Source organism: Sphaerodactylus townsendi, linkage group LG04, assembly GCF_021028975.2.
Source record: "Sphaerodactylus townsendi isolate TG3544 linkage group LG04, MPM_Stown_v2.3, whole genome shotgun sequence".
In the NCBI taxonomy this organism is placed as follows: domain Eukaryota; kingdom Metazoa; phylum Chordata; class Lepidosauria; order Squamata; family Sphaerodactylidae; genus Sphaerodactylus; species Sphaerodactylus townsendi.
This window is the reverse complement of record NC_059428.1, coordinates 50839661-50866593: the sequence shown is the minus strand read 5'-3', so window position 1 is coordinate 50866593 and position 26933 is coordinate 50839661. Positions and strand designations below refer to the sequence as shown.

At 43.6% G+C, this 26933-nt stretch overlaps 1 protein-coding gene across 1 annotated transcript in view; it reads right to left on the bottom strand.

Annotated features, from left to right (window-relative positions):
* IGSF3 (immunoglobulin superfamily member 3) overlaps positions 1–26933 on the bottom strand; it is a 51807-nt gene that overhangs the window by 15468 nt on the left and 9406 nt on the right. Inside the window, exons 7-8 of the mRNA XM_048494057.1 lie at positions 23468–23869; positions 19282–19686 (exon numbers count right to left, since the gene is read on the bottom strand). Coding sequence (XP_048350014.1) covers positions 19282–19686; positions 23468–23869 — 807 coding nt within the window. The remainder of the gene's footprint in view (positions 1–19281; positions 19687–23467; positions 23870–26933) is intronic.

Sequence of the window (26933 nt, the reverse complement as noted above, 5' to 3'; positions counted from 1 at the left end):
GTTCTTGCTCTGTCATTTCAACAGAGAGATTTACCAACACGTCCTTTTTGTGCGCTCATTAGTTCATTTCTCAAAATAGCTATACTCAACTGATGCAAAAATAATGTTGAAAAGAGGGTTGATTTCAATGTGTACTATTCAGAACAGCAACTAAGAATGGTGTGAAAATAAAGACTCGTGGGTAGGATTCACATAAGAGCGAAGCCATTTTTCAGTCTAACCAGCAGGGATGAGTACTTGAATGCGCCCGCAGTTTTAGACCCATGATGGAATAATTATTTAACACTGAAGGTTCACCGTTAGACATAAGACAGATGGTTTGATGGGAAAGTACTGAAGCAGGGATATGGGTTTGAACAGAACATGTCAGAACTTTACGATAGAATGACGAAAGAACACAAATATAACAAACCCAGTGTCAGCCCCCTCCCCCTCCCCCAGACACTCCTGATCTTAGTGTGCATCCAAGATATACCTGGGGTAACGAGTAGAGTATTGCATGAGTACAAGGACCCAGGTGGGGAAGCGAAATAAAAACCAAACACTTTTGTCCAGGTACAAGTTTATGATCATATCATTTCACCATGGCTATGAACGCCAGTATGGAAGGATAGGCAAGTATCACATGTAGAGAAAGTCGCAGGGTAGAAGTCCTATACATGCAGGGGGCATTAAACTCTATTGCTTTGTGCAGACTTTCAGTGTCAGAGATCAACTGGAAGAAAAATGCAGAAAGCACCAGTGCATAGTGAGGTAACATGTGGAGAGGTTAAAGATGATGTTTTGTCTTCCATGCACTCAGTTTTGTGAAGAAAAAAAAAACATTCCCCAGCCTCACTTCTGCACCCCAGTCAGGGAGAAAAAACTGACATGATGTTTTCACACATCCCTATGCCCACTTCATATTGCTGAATTTAAATCCCTCTAAAATGGGGAAGTGGGATGTATTGGAAGTTGTGAATTCATAGGGTCTCCATAAGTCAGAAGCAAGTGGAAGCAAGGCATTATAAACAGTGTCTAGAACCAAACTAGTAAGCTCAGAAAGTATATTTCACAGTTAACATTGAGGAACAGGTAAGCATCTGAAGGAAATCAACAAGGCCTGTTTATGTCTACAGCAAACGTTAAATGACCTTGAGGGAGATAAACAAAGAAGGTAACATCAAGTACTGTGCTCAGAGAGAACATTATCAAGCCACTGAGTCTACCCGCTGTTGCACCACATTAATACAATGTGGTTCATCAGCAAGTTGCTTAATCCTGACAAGGCACAACAAGCCAAAGCATGTTAGATGTGAGGTTCAGCGTTAGCCTCTGGCATTGGTGTTCTGCATCATAGGTCCTTTAGCTAAAGGGTAGAATGCAGTTACTATCTCTCAGCACACAGGAAGAACAGCCACCCCAGCTGGGGACAAGAAGTAAAGAATGACCGTATCTATTAGAGTTTCATAAAGGAATCCAGAAAGGAGAGATTAATCATTAATTGGAATTTGTCCACTGGGGTTCAATAACCCCTCCCCAATCTTTACTCTTTACATAAATATGGGAAAATACTCTTTACATAAATACTCTTTACATAAATATGGGAAAAGAACTGTCATCAAATATGTTCTGCTTGGACTTCTTTGGAAACATTTTCAACTGGCAAGAAAAGATGCTTTTAAATTCTATAGTAGCTCTTGGGCTACATCACCAGAATTTACCAGAACAGATCTTTATAGATCTCTTGGAGGCAATAAAACTGATGGCAGCCATATACTAATGAAAAATGTGCACTTCAGATCCTCTGAAGATGCCAGCCACAGATGCAGGCAAAACATCAGGAGAGAATGCTGCTAGAACACGGCCATACAGCCCAGAAACCACAAAGCACCCCAATGTACACTTCTTTTTACACCCCCCCCCCCCCCCGCAATTTTTTTTCAAAAGCAGACAGACACTGCTTTGATTTTTATGTAGATGGGTCATTTCATGGCTTGCCTTGGGCTGCGATTTTAACTCAGATATCTGAGGGTCAGAGCAATTCACTGTCTTTCATGGATGCAGCCACAAAACCCTACCTTGCTTCCTTGAGGGATATGTTTTAGGTGATAGATCATACCTTTTCTTGGTTCTCTTTTCCCTACCTTGCATCATTAGTCACCAAAGGTGGGTGACCAAACAATTTTTGGATAAATGCCTGAATGCTTCTATGTGCATTAGAAATAATTGTCCCTTTTGTCCTGAGACAGTCTCTCCTGAACAGAGGCAAGTCACCAATGCAGGGCTGCATAGTTTTGTATTCTGTAAGCCCTGAGAACAACCAAGAGGTCCCAGTGGAGTTGTGACAGATGTGGTATCTAAGGAGATCAATCCCTAAAGCAAGCAGAAGTAGACCCATTTCCAGTTTCTTCCCTCCAAAAATGAGAGAACAAGTTTTGCCTTTGCAAAACATCTGGCTCTGTGGGGCAGAAACGCCATTCATGGAACAGTTTATCAAAGATGCTCCTTTCTTAGGCTATTAAAAAGATTCTATCTTTTTTGCACAAAGAAGGAAAGAAAGAAAAAACTTATCATCCGAACTCTACTGTGGAGTAAATGGTAGATGCAGGGTGTTGCAGCTCTCCTATAATTCATTAGATCAAGGAAATTAATCAAGCAGAAGACACCCCGGGCAAAATGCTCCATTGTGGTTTAAATGGTATGTATTTGTGGGGGGAGTGGGAGAGAGAACAGAAGGAATTGGCTGAGAATAAAGGTGTAAGTATGGGGGAGAGAGTCACAGCACTTACACAGACCAGTGGCCAAATCAGCACACAGACTCACAGAACAGCATTCATCTGAGAGGAAGAAAGTCAAGGGCAGCTTTGTCCCACTTTAAAGACTGCTAGCCTCAGGGGAAAGAGCGTCTTCGAAGAAGGCCTTCTCCTGGAAAGAACTTACGAAATATTACAAACTTTTCCTGCGCTTGTCCTAGTTTTTCAAGCCTCCTGACTAAGACTGTGGTCTTTTGACGTAATAGGAGCCAGGGCAACAAAATAAGCAACAGTGATCCCTGACACAGTGCCTATTATTCACAGCGTGTTTCCGGCACCCACTTGCTTCTTCCCCAGAGCAAAGAGACAATCCTAGCTTTCATCTGATTCCCTGGAATAAGTGGTGCTACTGAAGATCCTAGGGCAGGCACTGCCATTTGGCGTCTGCAGGGAGAACACGTTTGGAAGCACCTGCCTCCACCACATGACAATGCTTGTGGTGGGAACTCATAACATTTTGTTTTGTGATTGGATCTAGTCTTCATAGCAGCCGTTCTGTGACTGATCCCTTCCTCACTGCAGGTATTTTGCTGTAGCACTCACTATCTGCTCTCAAGATTCCTCAAAATTTTGAGGCTCACCAAGGCTGGTGACTCCCAAGAGAGGGGTTCCCAATCGCTGTCTAACGAATATGCACATAATAACAGATGGAGTCTGCCAGTCCCATTAATCCTAGTCCTGAGGTTTCCAGATTAAGAGCCCTTTCACATATTACAGAAAACAACGAGGCTGCATATTTTCTGCTACAGGTCTATAACATTCCGAAGGTATTTGAGTGTGTGTGAAAATAAGCAGTAACATAAACAAAGCTGAGTCACTAACCATAAACTTACATACTAACAAACACCCTTCATATGTATAGAAAGACATGCTAGCCCTACAGATAGTCTTATGGCCTACAGCATCTGAAATGTCTATTGGAGCTGAGGACAGATCTAATGGCTGTGAGCCCTGAAGATTAAAAATATTCATACTCAGAGCTAAAGCATCTCTATTAGGGGAAATCAGCTGGGGAGCAGGAGATATTTATTGCCTTGTTGAAGATTTCCCAATGGCATTTGATTGGTCACTGCAGGTTTATGGATTACTCTGGACCTTTGGTTTAAGTACTGTTGTGTTCTCATGAAATTGAGAAGAAAAAATAAATAAAATTATGCAGCATTGAGCCTCGACAAAGTAGAAGACTTTCCAGCACCGCTCCAAGTGATGGCAGTGGGTATGTCCTCACAATACAACTTGTTTTCCTGATGCAGGGTTATCTACTTGTGCATCAGCAGAAGAATGGGAAAACAAAGCAGATTTATGAAAACCATTACAGAACCATTATAGAAAAAGACAGGGCAATTCTTCTACAGAAAGTCAACTGAAAAACACAAAGATGCCAGAGTTGTTCACAATGAAATTATTTGCTCTCCTGGGAAATCAGGGGCAAATAAAATAATATAATAATTACAGACGGAGAGACAAAAACACTGTGGCCCCCTCCCTAAGGAATGTGGAAGTCCAGCTTCTACATGCCCTGCTAGCTTGTTTAGCAGAACAGAATTCCTACTCAAAGTGGATTAACACTGCCCAAATTGCATTAGGCAACATGGGCGGCCGGATGATGAAACGGGAGTATGAGCAGCAGAAATAACATTAGAATCTGCTCCTATTATTTCTGCTGTTATTTCACTTGTCACTTTGCTGTAGCATTCCAGTAACAATGAATTATTGCCTGAAAGCAGGCCATCTTGATTGAATTACTAGGGAGGATATAGAAGAAAAGAGCCTAGGAAAAATATGACAAACTTTAACCCTTTCCTAAGATTCTTGTAACTGTTTTCTGCTTCCCAACCTCTTCTTAAATAACAAATTTCACTCTACTACAAGGGCAGACATTTGATCTCAACAAGTTGTTCTCCAATCAGCCCAGTGTTCTGCAAGCCTATGAGCCAACTTCCCTCAAAAGTCCCCCCCCCACCCGCGTATCCAGGATGTGGCTAAGAATTAGTTTATCAGTTCTGCAAGCTACCCTAAACCATTGGAAAAATGGGGTAGAATTTTCTTTCTACATAGAAAAAAGCCTGTTGTTTTAGTTCCACTTGGTGTAATATGGGCATACCTTGTGGACTGAAGAGTAGATTATGATATTCCTCAATCCAGTTCATACAAAATTGTCTGTTTTTAAACGTTTTAATTAGACTTCAAAGACTCGTCTGCAACAGATGTTTCAGCTACTTCTTTCATTTCCTGTGTTTCTGCAGTGACATCAACACCAACATACCCTGTGCATGCTCAAGTGCTGATGACAGAAACTCTCTTCCCTTTACAGAGTAAAAGAGAATATGATTTGTGGGCTGGAATGAGGTCTCGGATCCATTGTTTCTCTAGCAATAGTTGGGTACCAGCAATTAAGACTGTATGTGTATCTGTTTACACGAAAAGAAAATATATGCCTACCAGATCATCTGAATTAAACAGCCACATTTCTGGATGCTATTGTCAAATTTTTAAAATACTGTCTTCACAAGATTCTTTCTTATCACATACCTATTTGTGACCTCATTTTTTGAAACATATAGACAGGCTGCACATAGATGTGCTCCAGGTGCAGACCACTGGTATGATGCTGGTATCTTAGGCTAGAGCCAGGGGGAGACAGGTGGGATTTAGGTTTGGGACCCCAATCAAAGCACCTTGTGAAGGTTACTGACTTGAGAGCATATGGACAGTTCCAGAACAAAAAAAAGCGCCATGCTCAGGATTAATTCTTTGGAATTCTTTTCCTGTACTGAAATAGGGGGAAAAAGACCCCAGGAAGCTACACATTACAATGATGTGGCCTAATGTCCTGAGTTCAAAATTCATATTTTAAAATTATTAAGGCAATTCAGTATCTTGTTTTGAAAAACACAAGCTTATCCACATACAGCAGGTGCCATTTTTTCTTTGCAGAAGGCAGCTATAAAATGTTAGCTCAAGAACACCCACAACTTTCCCTTTTAAAAAACAGGTTAAAAATGGAAGCCTTCACAACATGTCAAAATTTGAAACACAAATAAATAAAAATGCTATGAGAGAAGAATTCCAGGATAAGATTCATCTGCCATCAGACAAACATGAATGCCTCACTGATCCCTGGTGAATTAGAATATGGAGATGGGAAAAATGGAGAAATAGAACCTGTATCAAGCAGCAGATTCAAAGAACAAAATTACAAACTGAGCCTTTTCATCAATGGCTCATCAAAAAGCCTTCAAACATAAATGGTGCTGGCACAAACAGAAAACATTTAATTAAACTCCATTCAAAGCAGTCATACTCTAAAGAAATCCATTTATGTACTCTGCTAAGAACTAAGATTTGTAAAGGGACGCTTTAAAAAGTGGATGCAAGGTCTATGTAGTCCTCAACTTTTTGAAATTATTTGTACCCAAGTCCTGAATTTCAAGTACCCAAGTCCTGAAGTGGTTTTCACTTTTGTTTTACATATCCAACAGTAAAAATGTGAGGAAATTATTTTTTCCGCAAAATCTTCAGTAATTCAAGGAATTTCCAATGAGCTAGCAAGAGTCACGCATATATAAATTAAACAATAAAACCACTTTCAATAATGCCAGGCATGCAATCACCTGGTGATAAGAAATATTTGAAATCATAAATAGCAAGAGCAGTTTTTCTGTCCCCACTGAAAGTCTCTGAAAATGCTCCACCAGTTTCAAAGTATCACTTCAACATCTATGGTGGGTAGGCAATAAATCCACTGCTCAATGACCTTAGAACTCTACTTCTCCCTAAAACTGGGGCTGTGATTCATCTGGCTGGAAACACAGTATCAGGGAATCTGGACAAAAAACTCTCCTCCTGCATGTACGCCTTCCTGGAAGAGGGAGCAGAGAACACCTAGAAACACCTTTGCACCAATTTAAGCTTCAATGTGCCAGACAAAGGTGCAAACAGAATTGTGCTCCAATTCCTCTCTGTGTGCTCTACCTTTCTGAAAATGGGAAACTGCGCCAGGGTCATTTATGACTTCACTGGAAGGCATAAAAAGTGGGCAAGGAAAACGATATATGCACAGGGGGTGGCACTGAGCAAATCGTCTTCTCTGGCTCCTTTCCTGGGTACTCTGCCCAGTCATGCACTGTCAGGCCTTGAAGATATGCTTGGGGTCCTTCTCCCTGGTTGCCCCTCCCAGCCTGAACGGAAGACTGTCCCAGAAGCCCCTGCAACATCACCATTCTCTCTTGCAAGCCTTCTTCCCCATATTAGCCAAGGATGGGCAGTGGGCTCTTCTGGAGCCCCAGCACCTGTCTAGCCATGACAACCCCTGAGATTGTCCCTCCCCTATAGGAACAATTTATTTGCTTTATTTTATTTAAAACATTTATTATCTGCTTTTCTGAAGACAGCTCACAATACATATAAACCTATCATAAAAACACAACACAATATAAATTAAAAAAACCAATTATACACCATTACAATTAAAAAACTCCAGTTGTGACCATCAATTAAAAAATATGAACCAGTCAAATGCAGTCCTAAATAAAGCTGTCCTGAAGATCAACAGTGAGGGGGCCAGGTGTACCTCCCTGGGGAGGTTGTTACAAAATTCCTTTCTCTAGAATACTATAAAGAGACCAGAAAATTAAATAGGTATTTATGTTTAATTGCTTCAAGAGATACAGAATTGAGTGGCAATGACTGCTGTGGCTAAGTCTTCCTTTTCAAGGCTCTGGTAAGAACATAAGAATGTAAGAAAGAGCCTGCTAGATCAGACCACGGTCCATCTAGTCCAGCATTCTGCTACTCACAGTGGCCCACCAGATGCCTTTGGGAGCTCACATGCAGGATGTGAAAGCAATGGCCTTCAGCTGCTGTTGCTCCCGAGCACGTGGTCTGCTAAGGCATTTGCAATCTCTGATCAAGGAGGATCAAGATTGGTAGTCATAGATCGACTTCTCCATAAATCTGTCCAAGCCTCTTTTAAAGCTATCCAGGTTAGCGGCCATCCCCAACTCCTGTGGCAGCATATTCCAAACATCAATCGTTGAGTGAAGAAATGTTTCCTCTTATTAGTCCTAATTCTTCCCCCTGGTTCTAGTACTGTGAGAAAGAGAGAGAAAATTCTCTGTCGACATTTTCTACCCCATGAATAATTTTATAGACTTCCATCATATCCCCTCTCAGACATCTCCTCTCTAAACTCCTATCTAAACTAAACTAAAGGGTCCCTAACCCTGCAGCCTCTCCTCATAAGGAAGGTGCTCCAGTCCCTCAATCATCCTTGTTGCCCTTCTCTGCCCTTTTTCTATCTCTTCAATATCCTTTTTGAGATGTGGTGACCAGAACTGAACACAGTACTCCAAGTATGGTCACACCACTGCTTCATATAAGGGCATGACAATCTTCCTAGACCAGGGGTGGGCAATTATTTTTTTCCATGGGGCCGCATAAGAAACAGAAAATATTGTGGAGGGCCGGGCCAAAAGGCTGAACTCAATTCTGCATAATAGGGGCTGATAAGTGACAGACAGGTGCACATATCAACTTGGAATCAGTGGTAACAGTTCTACATACAACACTATTTGGCACAAAGAATCACAGGCTTAACCTACCTGCATAGTTGTCCACTGTGACAATCAAGCAAGTGGGGAGACTTAAGTCCCTTGACATACTTTTTTCATTGACTGGTGCTTTTGAAAGCCCCGCAGAAGCTGGTTGCCTTGGTTGCTGGCTTCTGCGGGGCTTTCAAAGGTGCCTCGCTCCCCAGCAAGGCAGGGGGGCCAGTCAGGGTCATCTGGCGGGCCGGATGTGGCCCACGGGCCGTATAATGTCCAGGTCTGTCGTGGACCCACAGGGATAAGGAAAATGAATTTTTTAAAGTTATTTTTAAGCACCATTATTCTGATTTAATATCCCATAGAATTGTTGCAGGATGCTGACTTATGCACCTGCAAGTTAATGCCACCTAGTAGTAGTAGTAGCAGCAGCAGCAGCAGTAGTAATAGAAGAAGAAGAAGAAGAAGGAGAGTTGGATTTATATCCCCCTTTCTCTCCTATAGGAGACTCAAAGGGGCTTACAAACTCCTTTCCCTTCCGCCCCTCACAACAAACACTCTGTGAGGTAGGTGGGGCTGAGAGAGCTCAGAAGAACTATGACTAGCCCAAAATCACCCAGCTGGCGTGTGTTGGACTGTACAGGCTAATTTGGATTCACCACATAAGCCTCCACAGCTCAGGCGACAGAGCAGGGAATCAAACCCGGCTACTCCAGATTAGAATACACCTGCTCTTAACCACTATGCCACTGCAGCTTGCAAGGGCTTCAAGTTAACAGGTCCAAATGTAGAGCTTGCTGAGAAAATAAAATTGCCCTCTGACCCAGACGTTTTATGATAAGGCCACAATGGAGTGGCTGATCTCCCCTAAACACTAGCCGTCCTGCTCTTTACTGCACTTCTAATCAATTTGCCTATTCACTGACCCATAATTCGAAGAGTTACCTTTCAAGATTGAACAGTCTTCACATTATCTTCAATCTATACGCGTGATACAGAGGCTGATTTTAGTGGTAGGTTAAGTACTACTATTAACTGTTCTTCAATTATATTTGGTTTTCTTGACTGATAGCCCTTCTTTCTTCATTTCTAAATCTGAAGACTTTTACTTGCATACCAGAAGGCTTCAGTCCAATCAGAGGTACTGCATCAGTACAAATACCCACAGGCATTTTTGATAAAATAATACTAGGAGAACGTAAGTTTTATGGTTAGCAGCAGTAGGAGGGAGCCCACAATGATGAAGTGAAAAGATGATAAATCCTGTAGTCTTTCCCAAGTTCTGTGCTTAAAAATAATTAATGTCAGGTACTCCTGAGTCAGTTTTCTAATGTACAAAACAAGGATAAAAAGTTAGCTGCCTCTAAGGCTCAGATTAACATTTCACAGTCACAGTAAAAAGGCTTGTGACACTTTGATAGAAAGGTGCTTTGGGAAGTAGTTGTGAAAGGGCAGTAATGCTTATCCTAGACCTTCCTGGAGGAAGCCTTAGAGGTCAGCTGAGGATGTTTCCTCCTCAAAGGATGGATTAACTTGAGTAACTTCCTAAAACTGGACATGGAAGACCAGCAGATCTCTGCTAATTAATGACTGAATGAAATCTCCATCTTGTATTGCTTGGCAGCGCTCAGATCAACTTAGCCATCTGGGTCAAACTTTCAAGAAGTACTTGAGTCAGGGTTTCATAGAGGCAGATTCTTTCCCCTGCTTCCTTGTCTTCTTATTAATTCCTGTTAACATGTACGCATGTGCAGAAACATATAAAAGCAGCTCTGGTGTGCCTGCTTCCAGATGAGTTGATATTAGCTCTGTACTTTAAGACAAAATGGAGAAGACAAAAAGACTCAAGAAAGGAAGAGATCAGTGGAATCTGAAACGCTGAATAACTAAAAGGTAAATGCGCACCGCCTTCCCCAGTTTTCATTTCTAAAACTGATTTTACTGACATAGAAAACATGCCGCAGCAACCACCCACTCTACGCAACCTTGGACAGGTACTAGCAACAGTGGCATTCCAAGTCCATGTTTCAATGCTCGAGGAGTGACCATTCTGAGAATCCTATGTCCCAGACAGGAGCGGGAGAGTGATTACGACAATGATGCATATTACTCATGACATTACAAGGCAGGGAAATCTATTGGCATCTGGTTGAAGCTATTTCACAAACTACTCTTCTTGGGTATCCCATCAGACATGACTACAGTTCTTTAAAATATTTAATGTGAAGTGCATGAGCAGGACTGAAGCCAAAAGAGCAATAACTGGGCACAGAGAAGCCATCTTCAAACATTACTTATCTGTCATTCAGGAACCATATGAAATCATTCCATGGGATGAGCTACACAGGTTTAATTTTTTGTCCTACACAGAATGCTTATAAGACATTCCTAAGTCTGAACAACACTTTGGACTTACTAAGGTCCCTGACGAAGCACTGCTGCCTGGAGTAGCCCATTCAGATTTTATCATCTTTTCAAATATTTCAGGAAAGGGGCATTCATGTACTGGTTTTGATGGGATCTTCAAGCCCCTGGAATTCAACTTGGTGGATTTGTTAGAAGGTTGTTCCGATGTGTCCGTTTGGTAGTTTAGTGGGGCAACTGCCTTTTGCAACCATCAATGGTAATGCTCGGGCTGAAACAGCCTAGAGCCATAGTGGCGAACCTATGGCACTCCAGATGCTCATGGACTACAATTCCCATCAGTCCCTGCTAGCAGCCCCTGCCAGCAGCCCAGCAAAGGCTGATGGGAATTGTAGTCTATTAACATCTGGAGTGCCATAGGTTTTACAATTCCCATCAGTCCCTGCCATCAGCCCAGCAGGGGCTGATGGGAATTGTAGTCTATTAACATCTGGAGTGCCATAGGTTTGCCACCACTGGCCTAGAGGAAGTATCACTTTGCTCCAACTCCTCTCAGGACCATCCCCCTCCTCCTTGTCTGATTTGGGGTCTATGGATGATCTACGCAAAATACGAGAGTCCCAGGAACGTTTAAATTGCTTCTCCAGAGCCCTCCGGGGGTGGGCGGTATAAAAGTCAAATAAATAAATATACATAAAAATTCTGGTACGGCACCTTTTTCACACCTTTTTTTGACAGTCCCACATCTGAGCTTGTGGGATTTTCATTGGACTCTTCTTCCTCAGACCCATCGTGGCTGTGAGGAGAGGGTATGTGCCTTTTTCTGGCCCTGCATGGTCTGAAAGCAGAGTCCTCTTACCCACCCTACCCCTCATGATTGAAGTGAGCCCTCGGACTTCAAAGACACACCGCCTGCTGATCGTCATGCCAAATGACTGGAGGTTTTGAGACTGAAAGAGGGTAATTGAACTGCACGTTCCCCTGGGTGGGCTAAGGAAGCTGGGTGCCTTGGAAGGCTGCTGCCATAAAGCTGGGGAACCACCACTGCAAGCCTGCCCACCCTACACTTGGCGAGAAGATGGCAGAAAAAAGAGAGTCACAGGTGCCCTATTTGAGAAGCTTGGGCTTTGTTGTGCCCCCCCTCCCCCAAGGCATCTGTAGGTAGAAAATCAGTCCAAATTGGCTGGGCACTGTCCCAAAGGTCCCTGGAATGGTTGTGAGGGAGGGGAGTCACCCCGACTGCTTGGCAATTCACTGTTAGACTGGAATTTGCCAGCTGCTCCCTCTGTTCCAATGCTCTGGCCCAATGGGGTTTGGTTTGTCTCTTGGGCCTCCAGTGGAGTATTGATGGGGCTATGGGCACATCTGGAGCGCCAATGGGCCTTGCCCTGGCCAAGTCAGTTAGACTCCTCACAGCCACTATGTATCTTAGTTGGTCCCCAACTGAAACAGAGGAGCTTGGTTGAGGGGACTTGTCCTTTTTTTGGCTTTGCTCTCAATGATGCAGCTATTTTGGATGGAATTAGTTCATTTTCCATTATTCTTTGAAGTTTTGCCATGCAGCAAGCTTGCCTAGCCTTTGGCTCCAATTGGCAGGACTGGCCAAGAGAGCGTGGAATAAAAATTTACATAACCCTTCCTGTAGCAATGAGGGGAATGCCCTAATGAATCTGGATGACTGAGCACTCACTGAAGCAGAAGCATTGTTAACAATCTACCCAGCACAGATTTACCCTTGTTTAACTGAGACTAGATAACAGCCACTTATGCTTCCCCATTTGTTTTTCTTCACCATCCATATACACCACCTTACTACCCATCCTAAGCAGGGAATTTCCTGGCCTGCATGCATGATAACATTCTTCCATCCTTGGTACTTTCCTTGTACTAATGCATTTCATGTTTCAAAACGTAAATGCAGGTGCTTGTGCAGAAATGTAATGCAGGCACAAATCATCAGATTCAATTCACTGCCAGAGGTCATATATAAGCACCTCTATCTAGTATTCTGCAGCTTGGCCATCTGCCATCGGCTCATTTCCTGAAGTCTGGCTGCAGACCTTGTCTGAGCTACTCAGACTTTCCTTTAGTATGCCGAACTAATCATGTCTGCAAATGTCTTACAGAAAGGTGAGATCATCAACAGGGACTATAAAGAACTAGTGGGCCCGGCCACGCGTTGCTGTGGCTCAGTCTGGTGAAGTGGAAAAGAAAGAAAAGGGGAAGCGAACGGTTCGAACATGTGTCATTGCACAATGCTTGCAAGGGAGGGGAGGGGCAAGGGGCCCCTCGCTCCCCTCCCTCTCTCCCGTTCCCTTGCATGGCACCCCGCCCCGTCCCACCCTAACATTCCCCTTCCTCTGCTAGGGTGGGTGGGCCATGTCCAGGTGGCTGACCTTGGCCCTTTCACTCCCTTCCCTTGCAGGCGAATTACCTAGCTGAAAACATGCTGGGAGGCATGAGCTACGTTGTGTTCAAATTTCAGAGTGTTTGGTCCAGCAAGCCCACAGACCCTCCCTCATCTTCCCCTTCCTCCGCTAGGGTGGGTGGACCATGTCCAGATGGCAGGACCCATTCCTTTCACTCCAAATGGAGGATTTTCAAGGAAGGCATGGTTGTTTCCCTTGTATCAGAGGGTGTTGCTTTGACAGCCAGCAGATGGCGCTGTTGTGGAACAGAACTGTGGTTCCAACTGTCACAGGTGTGGCATGTACACAATAACTGGCACAGTTGTGACATGTACACAACAGGAGGTGTGGAAACAGCATGGAAATCTGGCCGCACGCAAATGCGACGTTGTGTGAAAATTTCAAAGCAATCGGTCCAGTAGTTTGGGAGATTACCTGTCTGCAGAAAAACCAACTGATAGATTTTTATATATACTAGCGTGGCCTGGCCACGCGTTGCTGTGGCTTATTGTGGTGAAATGGGAAAGGAACAGTAGCAGCAAATCAATTGCAGAGGCTGGCAGTACGTGCTCATGCAAACACGCAGCCTGATACTGTGCAATGTCAGTGATGTGTGTGCCTGCATTCCTGGGGGGGGGGGGATGGAAAGGCACCCCTCCCACACATCTAGGCTGGCTGGTCATGATCCTTTACCTGGGAGTAAGTTTGGTTGGTGGCAATGGGTGTCACTTCTGAGGAAACCCTCTGAGGGGCGCGACGCAGCCATTCAAAGTATGTCACGGTTGCTGTACCGAGCTTACTCCTGATTAATGCGTGCCTGGTTTTCTTAACTGTAACTGCAGTATTCAGGGAATCTAGGGTGCCTGGCCCCTCCCTCCCGTCCCTTGGATGTCGCCCCTCACTCTCTTCCCTTCCTCACTTCTCTTCCCTTGCATGCCACCCCTCCCCCTCCCTTCCTTTTCCCTCCGCTAGGGTGGATGGGTCATAGCAAGATGCTGGGCCCCCTGCCTCCCCTCCCTTGCATGCCACCCCTCACTGCCTCCCCTCTCTCACTTCTCTTTCCTTGCATGCCTCCGTCCCTTTCCTCTCCCTCCCTCTCCCTCTCTTCCCTCTCCCTCGTGTGTATGTGTACGTATATGTTTCACTTCCACTCGGGTTACTGCCTATGTACTGTTTCCACTGCTCCTATCTGGCCATCTGAGAGAACATTCTAAGCAGCATGAACATTCTAAGAGTGACAGTTACACACAGGCAGCTGCTTAGCTGGAGCGCCAGGAAAAAGGCGTTTTACCTGGGCCAGGTGTGAAATTTCAGGTATGTGAACATCTAAAAACACTCTCACCTGGCTGATTATAGTGGCTGGGAATTTTCAGAGGAATTGGCCCAGCAGTTACTGAGTTATACTATCATCAACAAAAACACTGTTAGCTTTTTATATATATAGATAGATGGAAGAGCAACTTCCATGACTTCCACCTTAACCTCTGAGGTTTACGTTCATCCCTTGAATCAATCGATAAAAGTGTTGATTTAACCAAACAATGACACCCCCCCCCCCAATTAAAATAGCTAACCTCCAACCTATAAACGATCTATCCTTATTTTTGGACACAGGAGCCATATTTAGCTATTATGGCCAGATGATGATCGAACACTCTAATAACGAATTAGGATTACACTAGCCAGTTTGGGGCTGTAAATTTACTTCTTGGAAAGAAGAAAAACCCATCAGAAGAAATGCATGAAGTATGCAGGCCACCCAGCCTAAATGGGAATATGGAAAAGTTTAATTTTTGCTTTCAATAAAAGTATTTAGCCATCTCGGATGGCCATTATAGAGAAAACCATCTGTCCATATACAAGTCACAGTTTTCTCTCTACTGCCTGAATATTTTGGCTTATGGTATAAATAGCAAAAAAAATTTTTTTACTGCAAACAATGACAGCCCCATTAGAAACAGGATTGCTTCACTTGACAGATTCAGACAAATTTCCGTGAACTGCTTTAATTATTCTTAGATATGCTATTTTATCTACATGGTTTTGATTGCTGAATTACATTACATGATTTTGCTCATGGATTGGTATATATCCATGAATTTCATTATGACCTATGGCCAAGAAATTAATATTCATTTTCCTTGTGTTTTCTCTCCCTGTCAAGCACAGTAGGAGTAAACTGTGGAGTTGGGAGGACTTGCATTTAAATCTCCATTCAGTCATTATGCTCACTGGACCATTCACAATACCACTCCTAGCTACCTCATAGGATAAAATGAGGGTGGGCAGCACCGTGGGGCGCTCCCTTGAGGTTCCTGAATGAAAGGTGGGATTAAAAACGTTATCTAAAAAGTTTGCTGGTCATTTAATGTGTATGAAAGGCTGATCTCTTCCTGATATTTTGAAATATCAAACTTGTACTGTTATCCTCCCAAAAAAACATAAAACCCTCAAGAGAAGCTTCTGGGGAGACACCGTGACCAGGTGTGGTTTTCTGCCTCCTGTTTACTTCACACCAGTCACCTGAAATAAACAGCTTCGTCACTGTAGACAAATAAAAGGAAAGGAGTCAGATTGTACCAATGTATTTCTTATGAATAGATGTGAGAAATCCCTCCCCTCTGCTTTTTTTTCCTTGGGAAAGGCAGCATCTGAAAGCCGAAGGCTTGCACATACTGCCTGATCCTGACTGTTTTCAGAACTAGTTGGTCTGAGAATGACCCTAACTAATTCACCTGTCGAATTACAAGTCTCCAGATCTGCTGGGGAGGCTAGAGCCAGACTGTGTCTGCTCTGAAGCTGGCTGTTGCCCCTTTCAGTAATGTGTGGCAGGCAGATTCTGAGAGCTTAGACCAGTTGAAGCGTCATGTTCCCTGGAAGTTCGATATGAGAAAATCCTGCAGAAGCAAGTGCTTTCAATACAGGAGGACTAATGGTATCACCATTGCTACTGCCACGACCAACTTACAATGTTCAGTACATGATCAGAAAAAAGAATTACAGAAAACTCATCACCTACACAATCTGATTGTGGGGCTCACACTAAATTTCATTTACCGATGAATCTTTTGTACTCGCTATTAGCAAAACTGAACTCTGAGAATTGCTAGCTACCCTCCTAACCTCAAAGTGCTTTTGCAATTACTTGTATAGAAATGTCTTTATTCAACATTGCATGGACATCCTTGAAGCATATTGAAAGTGATGCCTAATTGAGGGCAGGAAGCGTCAATGGCAAATGTACTTTTAAGAAGTGCAAAAGAAAAGCATTCTGATAAATGAAAACTCCAGGAGTGCCTTTCAAGGGCAAAGCAAACATGTCCTAGACACACGTACTAGTCTGATTGGTATAAAAGCTACAGAGTACAAAAATAGTATCTGTCTGAAATTAGAGGGAATGATTTAGATAAACAGAATTACTGATTGATGTTGGAACTCAGCCATCATATTGCGTCTGATGTCCTCTCCTCTCTCAGCATCATTCCTTGAATGTTTAATGAACAAAATCAATTAGAATTCTGCCTTATGATCCCATCTGATCACTAACATAGAGACCCCTTCTAAACCTCGTCTGGAGCACTGATATCAGGTTAGAATGTTCAGCAGGAAACTCTACTCAACCCATGCTCTTCTTTTTCATCCAGGCTCTGTCCTGTAATGAACTCTCTCACACACATGCATGCACATGTCCCTGGGGGTCACACTGCAGAATAAACTGGGAGCCCATGATCAGATCTTGCCATTTTTTGAACTTCAGAAAGAAGTTTGAGGGACTCGGATTGGGGCCTCAGTGTTGGAGAAAGGATTTTCACCCCTCCACTACTATGTATTGAAGCAAAATAATTCCCTCCACTGAGTAGGTGTTAGCCCAGCTAAGGAAAGGTGACAAATCCAAGATGTGCTTATCTTTTTCCTTACTGAAACTAATAAGAAGTCAGGGGAATGGAGAGGGGTTTCTGTCTGAGAATGGCACAGGAAGTGGGGGAGGGATTAAATCCTCCTTTCCCTCAGAACCAGAACCAAAATCAGGTACACACCCTCCCCCAGGATTACTCTTTACAGGAGGGGTACCCAACATGGTGTTTTGTGGCTGCCATGGCACCTGCTGACCTTTTCTTGCGGTCCACCAAGTGTTTTCAGAAAGGGTTGCCCTTGTGCCACTACAGATAGGGGCCCTTGTGGCACTAGAGATCTGATTTGCTGTGCAGATTAAAATCATGTTGTTTCAATAGCAGCAGCCACCCATTGCATTGGTTTTATTTTTTCACTTCTCTTTCCCAGTGCATTTAAATTACCCTTCTCCCATGCACTTGGGCTTCCTGTGTGTGTGACTCTGCCTCCATTTTGTGGTTGTGCCCCCCTCCAGTGTCAGAATTTAAAATGTGCCCACAGCACAGAAAGGTTGGGGACTCCTGTTTTACAGTTACATGTCAGAAGATCCAACCACAGATTTGCAACATAACATGAAGTTTGGTTTTAAGGGTCTCCCCACACATTCTGAGAAAGCATGGGATTCTCACTTAGTCAAAATGGAGCAGCCCAATCCCTTGGAGGGGGGGGGGGCGGACTTAACAGTGAAGCCGGCGCAACCTTGCACTGACGTGGGTGTCTACCCCTCCGGCATAAGAGGCAAATGAACTGGCGGAGGACCTAATAAGAGGGAGGCCAGGCACCCCACAGCCCTGCTGAGGCAAAAGCTGAAAGTCCTAGCCATAGCAGGACAGCACTGGCAGCCGAAGCAGATGCCAGCATGTGGGGGGACAGTTTTGGCCATTCCCAGAGGCAGTGCTGACGTTAGTTGGCTCCCACCTGGGGTTTGTGGCATGTTGAGTCGCAGCCCCAGTCCTGGACTAGCATAAGTCCATTGACCCCAATGGAGGGTTTTTCAGAGGCGGGGCGGAGTTTTGATGTTTTCTGATTCCTTGTACCTCCAGAAAGCCCTCTAGAGGCAGTGGGGCAGCATGGTGGCAGCACTATCCCCAGCTGCCTCCACAGTCAGGATTGGGCTGTGAATGTGTCGTTCCTTGAATTAATAAATAAAAAAGTACAGCTATCCCTTTCACATCACTGGAGTTAGGAGTGTGGCACCCACCATGACCTGAAAATCTGAGAAAAAATTTTTTTTGGCCCTTCCTTCTTACTGGAGAATAAATCTGAATTTTTCTTTTACAGTAATTTTTTACTTTAAAAAGAATTTGTGTGTATTTCTGGTATTAAAACATAACCTATGTTGATTTATACAATACAATACTATACATATATATCTATGCAATTCTGAGTTTCTAAACTTTTTCTGTGTCATCTGTTGCTTCCTCAAAACTTCCAAGAATTCTCACTTAATTTCTTATCCCCATCAAAACTGCAATAGGGAAAGTCACAGTGTGGAAGGGATGACTGTAAGGCTTCATCTTGAGCCTTACTCTCTGTCCAAACTGGGAGTTTTTTATGACTAGGAACATCTGGATTATGAGAAGATAACTCAAACATGTGACACCCCATCCATGCCCCCAAAACATGTTAAACTGATACATTCTGAAGAGGAGTATACACTGTGTTTTTTCACCAACATGGAGATACTAATCCTCTTCAGCTTTGCCAGTTAAGTCATGGTATAAATTGGGGTTTCAGCAAAGTTTATATCATAGCGATTATGGATTTTGGTTTGGAAGCTTTCCACAATAATAAACAGATAAGCTTTTCAGCCATTACACAATCTGCATTAGGTTCAAAGACAAGCCCTGCAGATAGCAGGAAGTATAACATCGCCACTATCAAGAAATCGGGAACAAGATAGGCTCAAGATACCAATATCACATGCATTATGAAGCTACTTATAAGATAGGATCTTGTATCTGGATCTGAAAGCAGTTCTTCAACTGCTTTTTGATGCATCACCCCCTACAACAGGCACAATTTTCTACTGATTATTCTGAGGGTGTGTTTTCTCTCTTGCACTCACATACACTCAGAAAAATAGATAGAAAGATCTGTTTACTTTGGGGAAACAGGAACTCTTTGCCAATAAACTAAATTTGTGTTCTTTAAACTTCTAAAAAAAATCTCTAATATGCAAACACTGTGAGGACATGAATAATTTCAGTCTCTCAGCTATCCCATACTGAAAAGACCCTGCGCAAGGCAGTCTTCGTAGACCTACAGGATACTTACCAGGCCGCAAAACCCTGATTTCCAGGAGGTTTGAGGTCCTGTCTGCCAGTCGTGTCCAGCTGCTGTTATAGTTCTTCCGCCACAGCTCCGCCACACATTGGTATTTGCCTGCCTCTGTGTCACTGGCCCTGCTGATGCTGAGACGTACGTTGTTACTGGACTCTGCTTTTTCAATGGCTGTTCGAGTTCGGAACCCGATATACTTATCTCCCCACTGAACACCTCCATCTCGAGTAAAGGTTACCAGATCATGAAATTCTGTGCTGCCTGCTGGTTGAAAACGCCATGTCACAGATACCGGGACCCAAGATGGGTAATGTGGTTTGATGATGCATTGCAAATCAAATGACTCATTATAGGTCACTCCAGGGGTGCGGGAGATGGCTGTAACTGCAAAACCAGCATCTACCAAAAAACAAACGGATAGAGAGGGAAAAATGAATATTTTTTAACAGCGATATATTAATCCATACACACAGAAAACTGATTAGTCAACTCTTGGTCTCAGTAACTAAACACATGCATTTACAATGTAATCCTGATTTCAGTTGATTTAAGAAGAGTGCAACTCTGTTTAGGACTGAACTGTAAAAAAACATGAAATAGGGATAGGCAAAAAAAAAAAACCCTGGTAAAATTGTTTTGGGGTACAAGCACTCTGAGAGAGTAGGAGGGGCCCATCAAAATTCTTCCAACCAGCCCTGAGATCCTCAGCTGAATTCAAGCTTTGGACAGATTAAAGGTAAACATCCTTAGAAACTTTCTTCCATTGCTCCTATTTCATTCCCTCCTTCTACAGAACAGGGGATGGGGGAACAATGTTTCAATCTGCCATGCAGTCCTTGGCTCCCCAGTCATTATCCTTCACACCACAGGAACAGTTTCCGAAAAGGAGATGGGACACATCTTGTGACGGAGTGAACAAGAGGTTTACATGAAGAAGCCAAAAACTTTCTCAGGAATCAGACCAAAATTGCAGAACTCATCAACAGATGAAATAAGAAAAACCATGTACCCCACTTCTCTTAGATAAATGAACTAAGGAGCATGGCATCATTTACCTCAGTGAGCTTTGACTTTGTGGGAAAAAGATGAAAAATGAATTTGGTATTTAACACCAAAAATACTTGCAGCATAAACATGCATCAAATGACACTGCTCGTTAGTTTCATCCACAATACTGCCTGACATGCAACACATGTAAATTCTGCAAGACCATTAATGAGACTTTTGGGTCTGCAAGTATCATTAAAAAATTAATATGATCTCCTAGAATAAAATCTATCACGTAGCGCAGAATAGTTTCCTGTAACAGCCTTCTGTAAAATAGCCAGTCAGGGGACGATTCCGTTTGTTTGCCCATGCAAGACAGTGTTAAGGCAGTAGCCCCTGAAACAGTGTGGCTCAGGAAGACAGAACCTCCTGACCTGAGAGGCTAGAAGGTATTAATTAACAATGGCAGGCAACTGGGACATTAATTGTAGCTAGCAGATTAATTTTTGCCTGCCAGACTTGCCTCAGAGCTGAAACTGAGATCTCTGCACATTTCCAGCAAGGGGCTCAGGGATTCTAATCATCAAAGGACGTCACCATGGCAGAGCTCTGGCCCATGTAATTACAGCAAAAAACAGGTCAATCTTTGGGATTAAAGCATTTTGGAAATGTGTTTAATGATTATTCAGGAGAAGGAGAGGAAGCCAGTGAAGGGAGAAAAGAGAATGTTCTTCCTCATTCACCATGAGCAGAAGTCAGAAGCGTAGCTGGGCACTCTGTGTTTTCTGCCCCCCACGGCCCCTCCCCCCTCCCCCCATGGCTCCCCCCACGGCCCCCCCCGACCTTTTCCAGCTGGCAGAAAGCTGTTTTCTGCTGGCTGAAAATGGGCCAAGCTGGTGGGGCGGTGCAAGGCCTGGCAAAGGGGAAGGGGGTCGGGGTCGATTTTTGCGCACTCCTAGGTGCATGCTCAGTGCAATGCGCACCTCCTCGCCCCCTTGTAGCTCCACCACTGGCAGAAGCTACAAACAATGGGATCACTGCCCTCTTGACCTAGCAAACAGACCACCAGGCACAGTCCAGGACACATTTCAGAACCAGCAACTAGCAATTTTTTTCTCTTATAGAATTCAGACACATGTTTCTTGGGGAGTCCTCAGTTTGGACAACTCACCTAAAATAACTTCCAAATAACTTTCTGCTCATAAAAGACCATGAATTAACTGTAACATGGTACAGTGGCAGCAAATGAATGAAACTGAGGGTCAAGTGGCTACTTGGCAGGTCTCCATGTAGGAAGGGCTGCTGGCACATGATTGCCTACAGGGGCAGCTCCCTCTAAGAGATGAAGATGCTGTTCTCCGCCACTTGAGATATTGTAAAAGTTCTTGAGCTTCCCAAAGTGGAAATTTCCCAACATCCCATTCCCCACTTCTTGAAGTGGCTGACACAGTAAACTTGCTTAACAGGGGGAATACCTAACAGAACTGAGCAAGAATAATTTGAGGAGATGCTGGCATTCTTGTTTTAATCATTATACACCGTTCTCTTTTAGAGGGCTCAGTGGGCCTTACATAATAGTTTGTAGGCAACGTAAGGCATCTTATAATGCCAGCTTTAATGAGATTAAGCAATATTTACTGTGAAATATGTCCAGAGGCGTACCAAGGCAAACCGGAGCCCTGGGCAAAACCTGAGTTTGATTCTCCCCCCCCCCCCCCCCGGGTGGCCACTCTCCCCCACCGTGACCAAACAATGATTTTTTCCACCAGGTCGTTTCAAAGTCACCATCACATTATAGAACATGCCCCAACTCACAGATCTGAACACAGCAATGGGCCATGCCACACAGCAGAAATAATTTTTGGAAAACAATTTCAAAATGCTTTCAAAATGTTTTATTACTGCTATGAGAACATTTTATGGTGTTGTATCCAGTCCCTCCAACTGGGGGAAACAGCATCACTTTCAATGTTATTTAAACTGGGGACCCCAGATTCTCCCTATAAGGTGGTTTAAAAAGGAGAATCTGGGCTCCCTAGTTTAAACAAATGATGCTGAAATCCATCCCCAAACAGCATCATTTTCAATGGTGTTTAAACTAGGGAGCCCAGATTCTCCTTTTAAATCCACCTTAAAGGGAGAATCTGGGGTCCCCAGTTTAAACAACGTTGAAAGTGATGCTATTTTGGGGTGGATTCTCCCCCACTCTGAAACAGCATCCCTTTCAATGTTAAAACTGGGAACCTCAGATTCTCCCTTTAAATCCATGCTGAAGGGGGTGGATTTAATAATAATAATAATCTTTATTAGGCATTGAGAGAATAAAAGAAAGAAAGAAAACAAGCATTGGCAGGAAGGGAGTGGATTTAAAAAGGGAATCTGGGGAAATTTAGGGGGTGCCTGTTGTCAGGGGTGCAATTATTAAGATAGCAGCACCAAAATTTCAGAGTATCTTCGTGAGACCCTACTGATGATACCATCCAGGTTTGGTGAAGTTTGGTTCAGGGGGTCCAAAATCCCCCACAAAGAAACCTGCAATTTTGTCGCCCACCACAAGGTGGCGCCCTGGGCAGCTGCCCACTTTGCCCAACGGGAGGTACGCCTCTGAATATGTCTTTCTCAGACCACTCTCTGGACATGTCTCCGGACTCTGCCTCTAGCAGGCATCTGAGCCAGAACTACAGCCCCAGTAAACACTCACTTGGCTCTTGCGCAAACGGTAGTGCTTAACCTCTGGAGAAAGCAAAACAATGAATCTTTAAATCATATTTCCCACTGCCTGTATGCCCAACACCTCAATGTTAAGAGTTTTTCCAGTTTCCAAACATTTTCCCCAACTTGGAGAACAGATCTTTACTCAGATCCTTAACAGAGTGACTTTACAGTGATGAGACAAGGAACACCAGGTACCCCATTGTGCCACGCAAGAGGGAGAAAGCAGAAGCTATGTTCCTTGCAATGTCTAGTACTGTCCCTGAGTATCTAAGACAATATGTGAGAGTCTGAGAAGAGACATGTGAGAAAGATAAGTAAACAGCAATAATCTCCCTGAATTTTCAGTCACCAAAGTAGTTTTAATTATTTCTCCAACCAGGAAATGATAATGTCTAAAGCCTGCACAGAAGATAGGGGATGTGAACACACTGCATGTACCAGTATTCTATATACTTAAAAGCACCTTTTTTTAACTAACCCAGTGCATTGATGGATACTGCAGAGCCATTGTGCCTCTCCCCAATCATCTGCCACTCCCCATCCAGCCGCCTTGTCCACTCTGTGATGCGACACTCATAATGGCCCTCATCCGCTTTGAGGCTGTTGAAGATTTCAAGTGTGAAAGATCCAGGCCGTATTTGCTCCATCTGGATCCCACCATAGCTGCTGCGCTCAATGTAAGAAGGGCCTGGATGAAGCGTACCATCCCGATCAAGCTGGACAATGTCACTGCGACGGTTCTGTTTGTCCACCAGCTGCCAAGTGACAGAAAGACGGTTTTGAGGTCTAAACCCTGTGCGCACATTACAACTAAAACGTAGGCTCTCTCCTTCTAGCACACTGGGGGCATTGTTGGTCACCTCCACTGAAATATTGGTCTCTGCAATAGAGAAGAGACAGAATGTGCGGTTATAGTCAAAGCTGTGCAGAGCAGTTCTCACTGATTATTCTTCACAGAATGGGTCCCAAACATGCTCATGCTCAAGATTCAGTGGAGAAGGAAAGGCGTCTGATCTGGCAGCAGATGGACAACTCATTAAGCAGTTTCCAATTATGGTAGCATCAAAAAGTGTCACTGCAGTTGCAGAAGCAACTCACTAGCACTACAAATCTATCCTATGTTATGCCAGTAAAAGGCCAATGGCTTAGACTGCAGTAACTCTGCACCAGACTGCATTAGAAGTGTACCTTCCTATGTTGTATCCCCACTCACAACCATGTACTAGGAACATTTAGGGAAACTCATGTAAAAAAACACAGACTAAGAGATTAATGTGTGAAGCAGCTTTGAACCTTACAGGATTATTGCACAGGGGTGTAGGAATGGCTGCAACTGATATAGATTCTAGAAAATATCTTCTTCCACTTGAAATACAAATGAGTTTTTAGAAATTATGGATGTGGATATGTGTTTCAAAGGTTACAGGCAAGGTCTTCAAAGTCTCTGATATCTGGGATATGGAACCACTGAGCCCATTTCCACTGCCCCAGTCCTTTGGGGATGAGGCGGCCTATAAATTTAATAAATAAATAATAAATAAATAAATTCCATAGAGCCCCTTTGAGTCTCCCGCAAATGATATCTTCCCCACAATTGAGTGGCTGACATTTTCTATGAAAGTTAAGGATCAACTTGATCAGATCCATCATGCTAATTTAAATATATTCCTAACAGAGCTACGACTCCAAATAAACGTTTTAATGAACAGTACGTAGCTTGGGATAAGCAAGTATCAACAACTGTTTTCATTTCAGACAGAAAAACAGAATATAGCAGAATCCAGGAAAGTTATGCCTGCCAGCTTCTGGTCAGCTGTATCCCATGCTGAAGGACAATGGGTTCATTTTACTCTGCAACTTATGGTTTTATTTTATAGTTCTTGAAATGCACTGAATCTTTTCAGCGGCTGAGAAACAGGAGGTAAATTTGCATGGTGTCTTCCCTTCTGTTTTAGATGTATTTTAAGCTTCTTTTAACAACTTTTATGATTTGTTGTATGAGAAAAATTGCCTAAATTGAAGACAGAAACAAGATGAAAAATTAATGAATCAGAGACCTGCCTGCTCTTACTCAAATATTTCTGGATTAATTCTTTCCCTCTGATGCATGCATATGTTGCAAAACCCAGACAAAGGCATGGCCCTAAAGTCAACAGGCTTCAACTGGAGTAACTTTGCATAGGATTACACTGTAGAACACAGTGATTAAAGAAGCTATGACAGCTGGATTTTGGAGGCAATGAACTCAAACTGACCTAGGCAAGACTTTACTGGTGTTTTTCTAATGCGAAGAGGGGCATTTACAGAACAATCTTAAGGACAACGATGCCAGTCCATGTCCATTTATTTCAATGGGCTTAGACTAGAGTAACTCTGCATAAGATCGCACTGCATAGGATTTAGCAGAAACATTAAACTACATTCCTGCCTTAGCTGTGCAAAAGGAATGGCAAAACAAGAGCTCACTGTATCAGAACAGCATTCTCCAAGCCCATGAGGGCAAATACACATTTAACAATGCATTGTCGAAGGCTTTAATGGCCGAATTCAACTGGTTCTGGTGGGTTTTCCGGGCTGTGTGGCCGTGGTTTGATGGATCTTGTTCCTAATGTTTTGCCTGCATTTGTGGCTGGCATGTTCAGAGGTGTATCACAGTGGGAAATCTGTTACACACTGTGACCTCTGAAGATGCCAGCCACAAATGCAGGTGAAACGTTAGGAACAAGATCCACCAGACCACAACCACACAGCCCCGAAAACCCACCAGAACACATTTAACAGTTTCAAGGCCTATACTTATTATCCCTTATGGACTGTTCATCTTTTTCAACCTCTCCAGTTCCTTAAGACTAGTCCAGGATTGCCTTTGTTGACTAACTCCAACTAACCCTAACTCCAACCGTACCAGCTCAGCTCCAAAAAAGAAGGTAAGAGGTTATTTTTGTTGTGCTCTGTGGAGTTCCTAAGGATTAGGTCCGATTAAGAGTAGAACTACATGCTCCTCCTCTACTAGGAGTCACTTATTAACAGTTATTATAGTTATTAACTGTACATCAGGGTCAAAACCATGACATTATTAGCAGAGAGACTCTAGATAGGAGGACACATTCTTAACCCTTCTCTCGCCCATCATTTCTTCCCAGGAACATATCTACAGAAAATGGTGCTTCAACTTCTTGCAATCTGCATGTTATGCCTCTATCAATAAACCCAAGTCATTTTTGTTGCTGCATCACACTGACTGCTCATATTTCACTTACTGTCTTCCTATACCCCAAGATCTTGTTCTCACTCAATATTACTCAGTAGTGTATCCTCCATCCAGGGAGGAAGGGAGGGAGAGAGAAAGGGGGAAAGGAGAGAGTTGCCTTGGTAGGGGGAAGGTTACCCCCCCACACCAAAAGCCCGTGATTGCTTTAATATTAAGATTAGTTTACTTTCAGGCAAGTGGTGCTGCAGCCGGGACGAGAGTGGGGTCAGGGACAAACCAGAGAAAGAGCACTCTCCCTAGCACTGTCCCCACCCCCAGTCTCCTCCCAGTCGTAGCACCATTCACCTGAAAGTAAGCGAACCTTAATTTTTAAGCAACCAGAGGTTTTTCTTTGGTAGCAGAAAGAGGGGGAACATGGGCCTCTTTTCTTCCTTACCCACCCGCTGCCACAAAAGCCTCTGGTTGCTTTAAAATTAAGATTAAATTATTTCCAGGCAGCGAGGCCAGGTTAGATTGGGGTGGGGGCTCCTCCCAGGAGTGCCTGGGGCTTGAGCTCCACTGCCCCCTCTTATGCATCTGTTTGTCCCTCCAATCTTCTGCAGTAGAGTGCCAAGACCAGGTGCCAAACACAAACACAGATCCAGAATTTCAGCTGGGAGAGAGGTGGGTGAAGGAAAGGTAGAGCACCTTCTTCCCACTTCTCTACAGTAAACTGGACCCTCCTGCTGTCCCT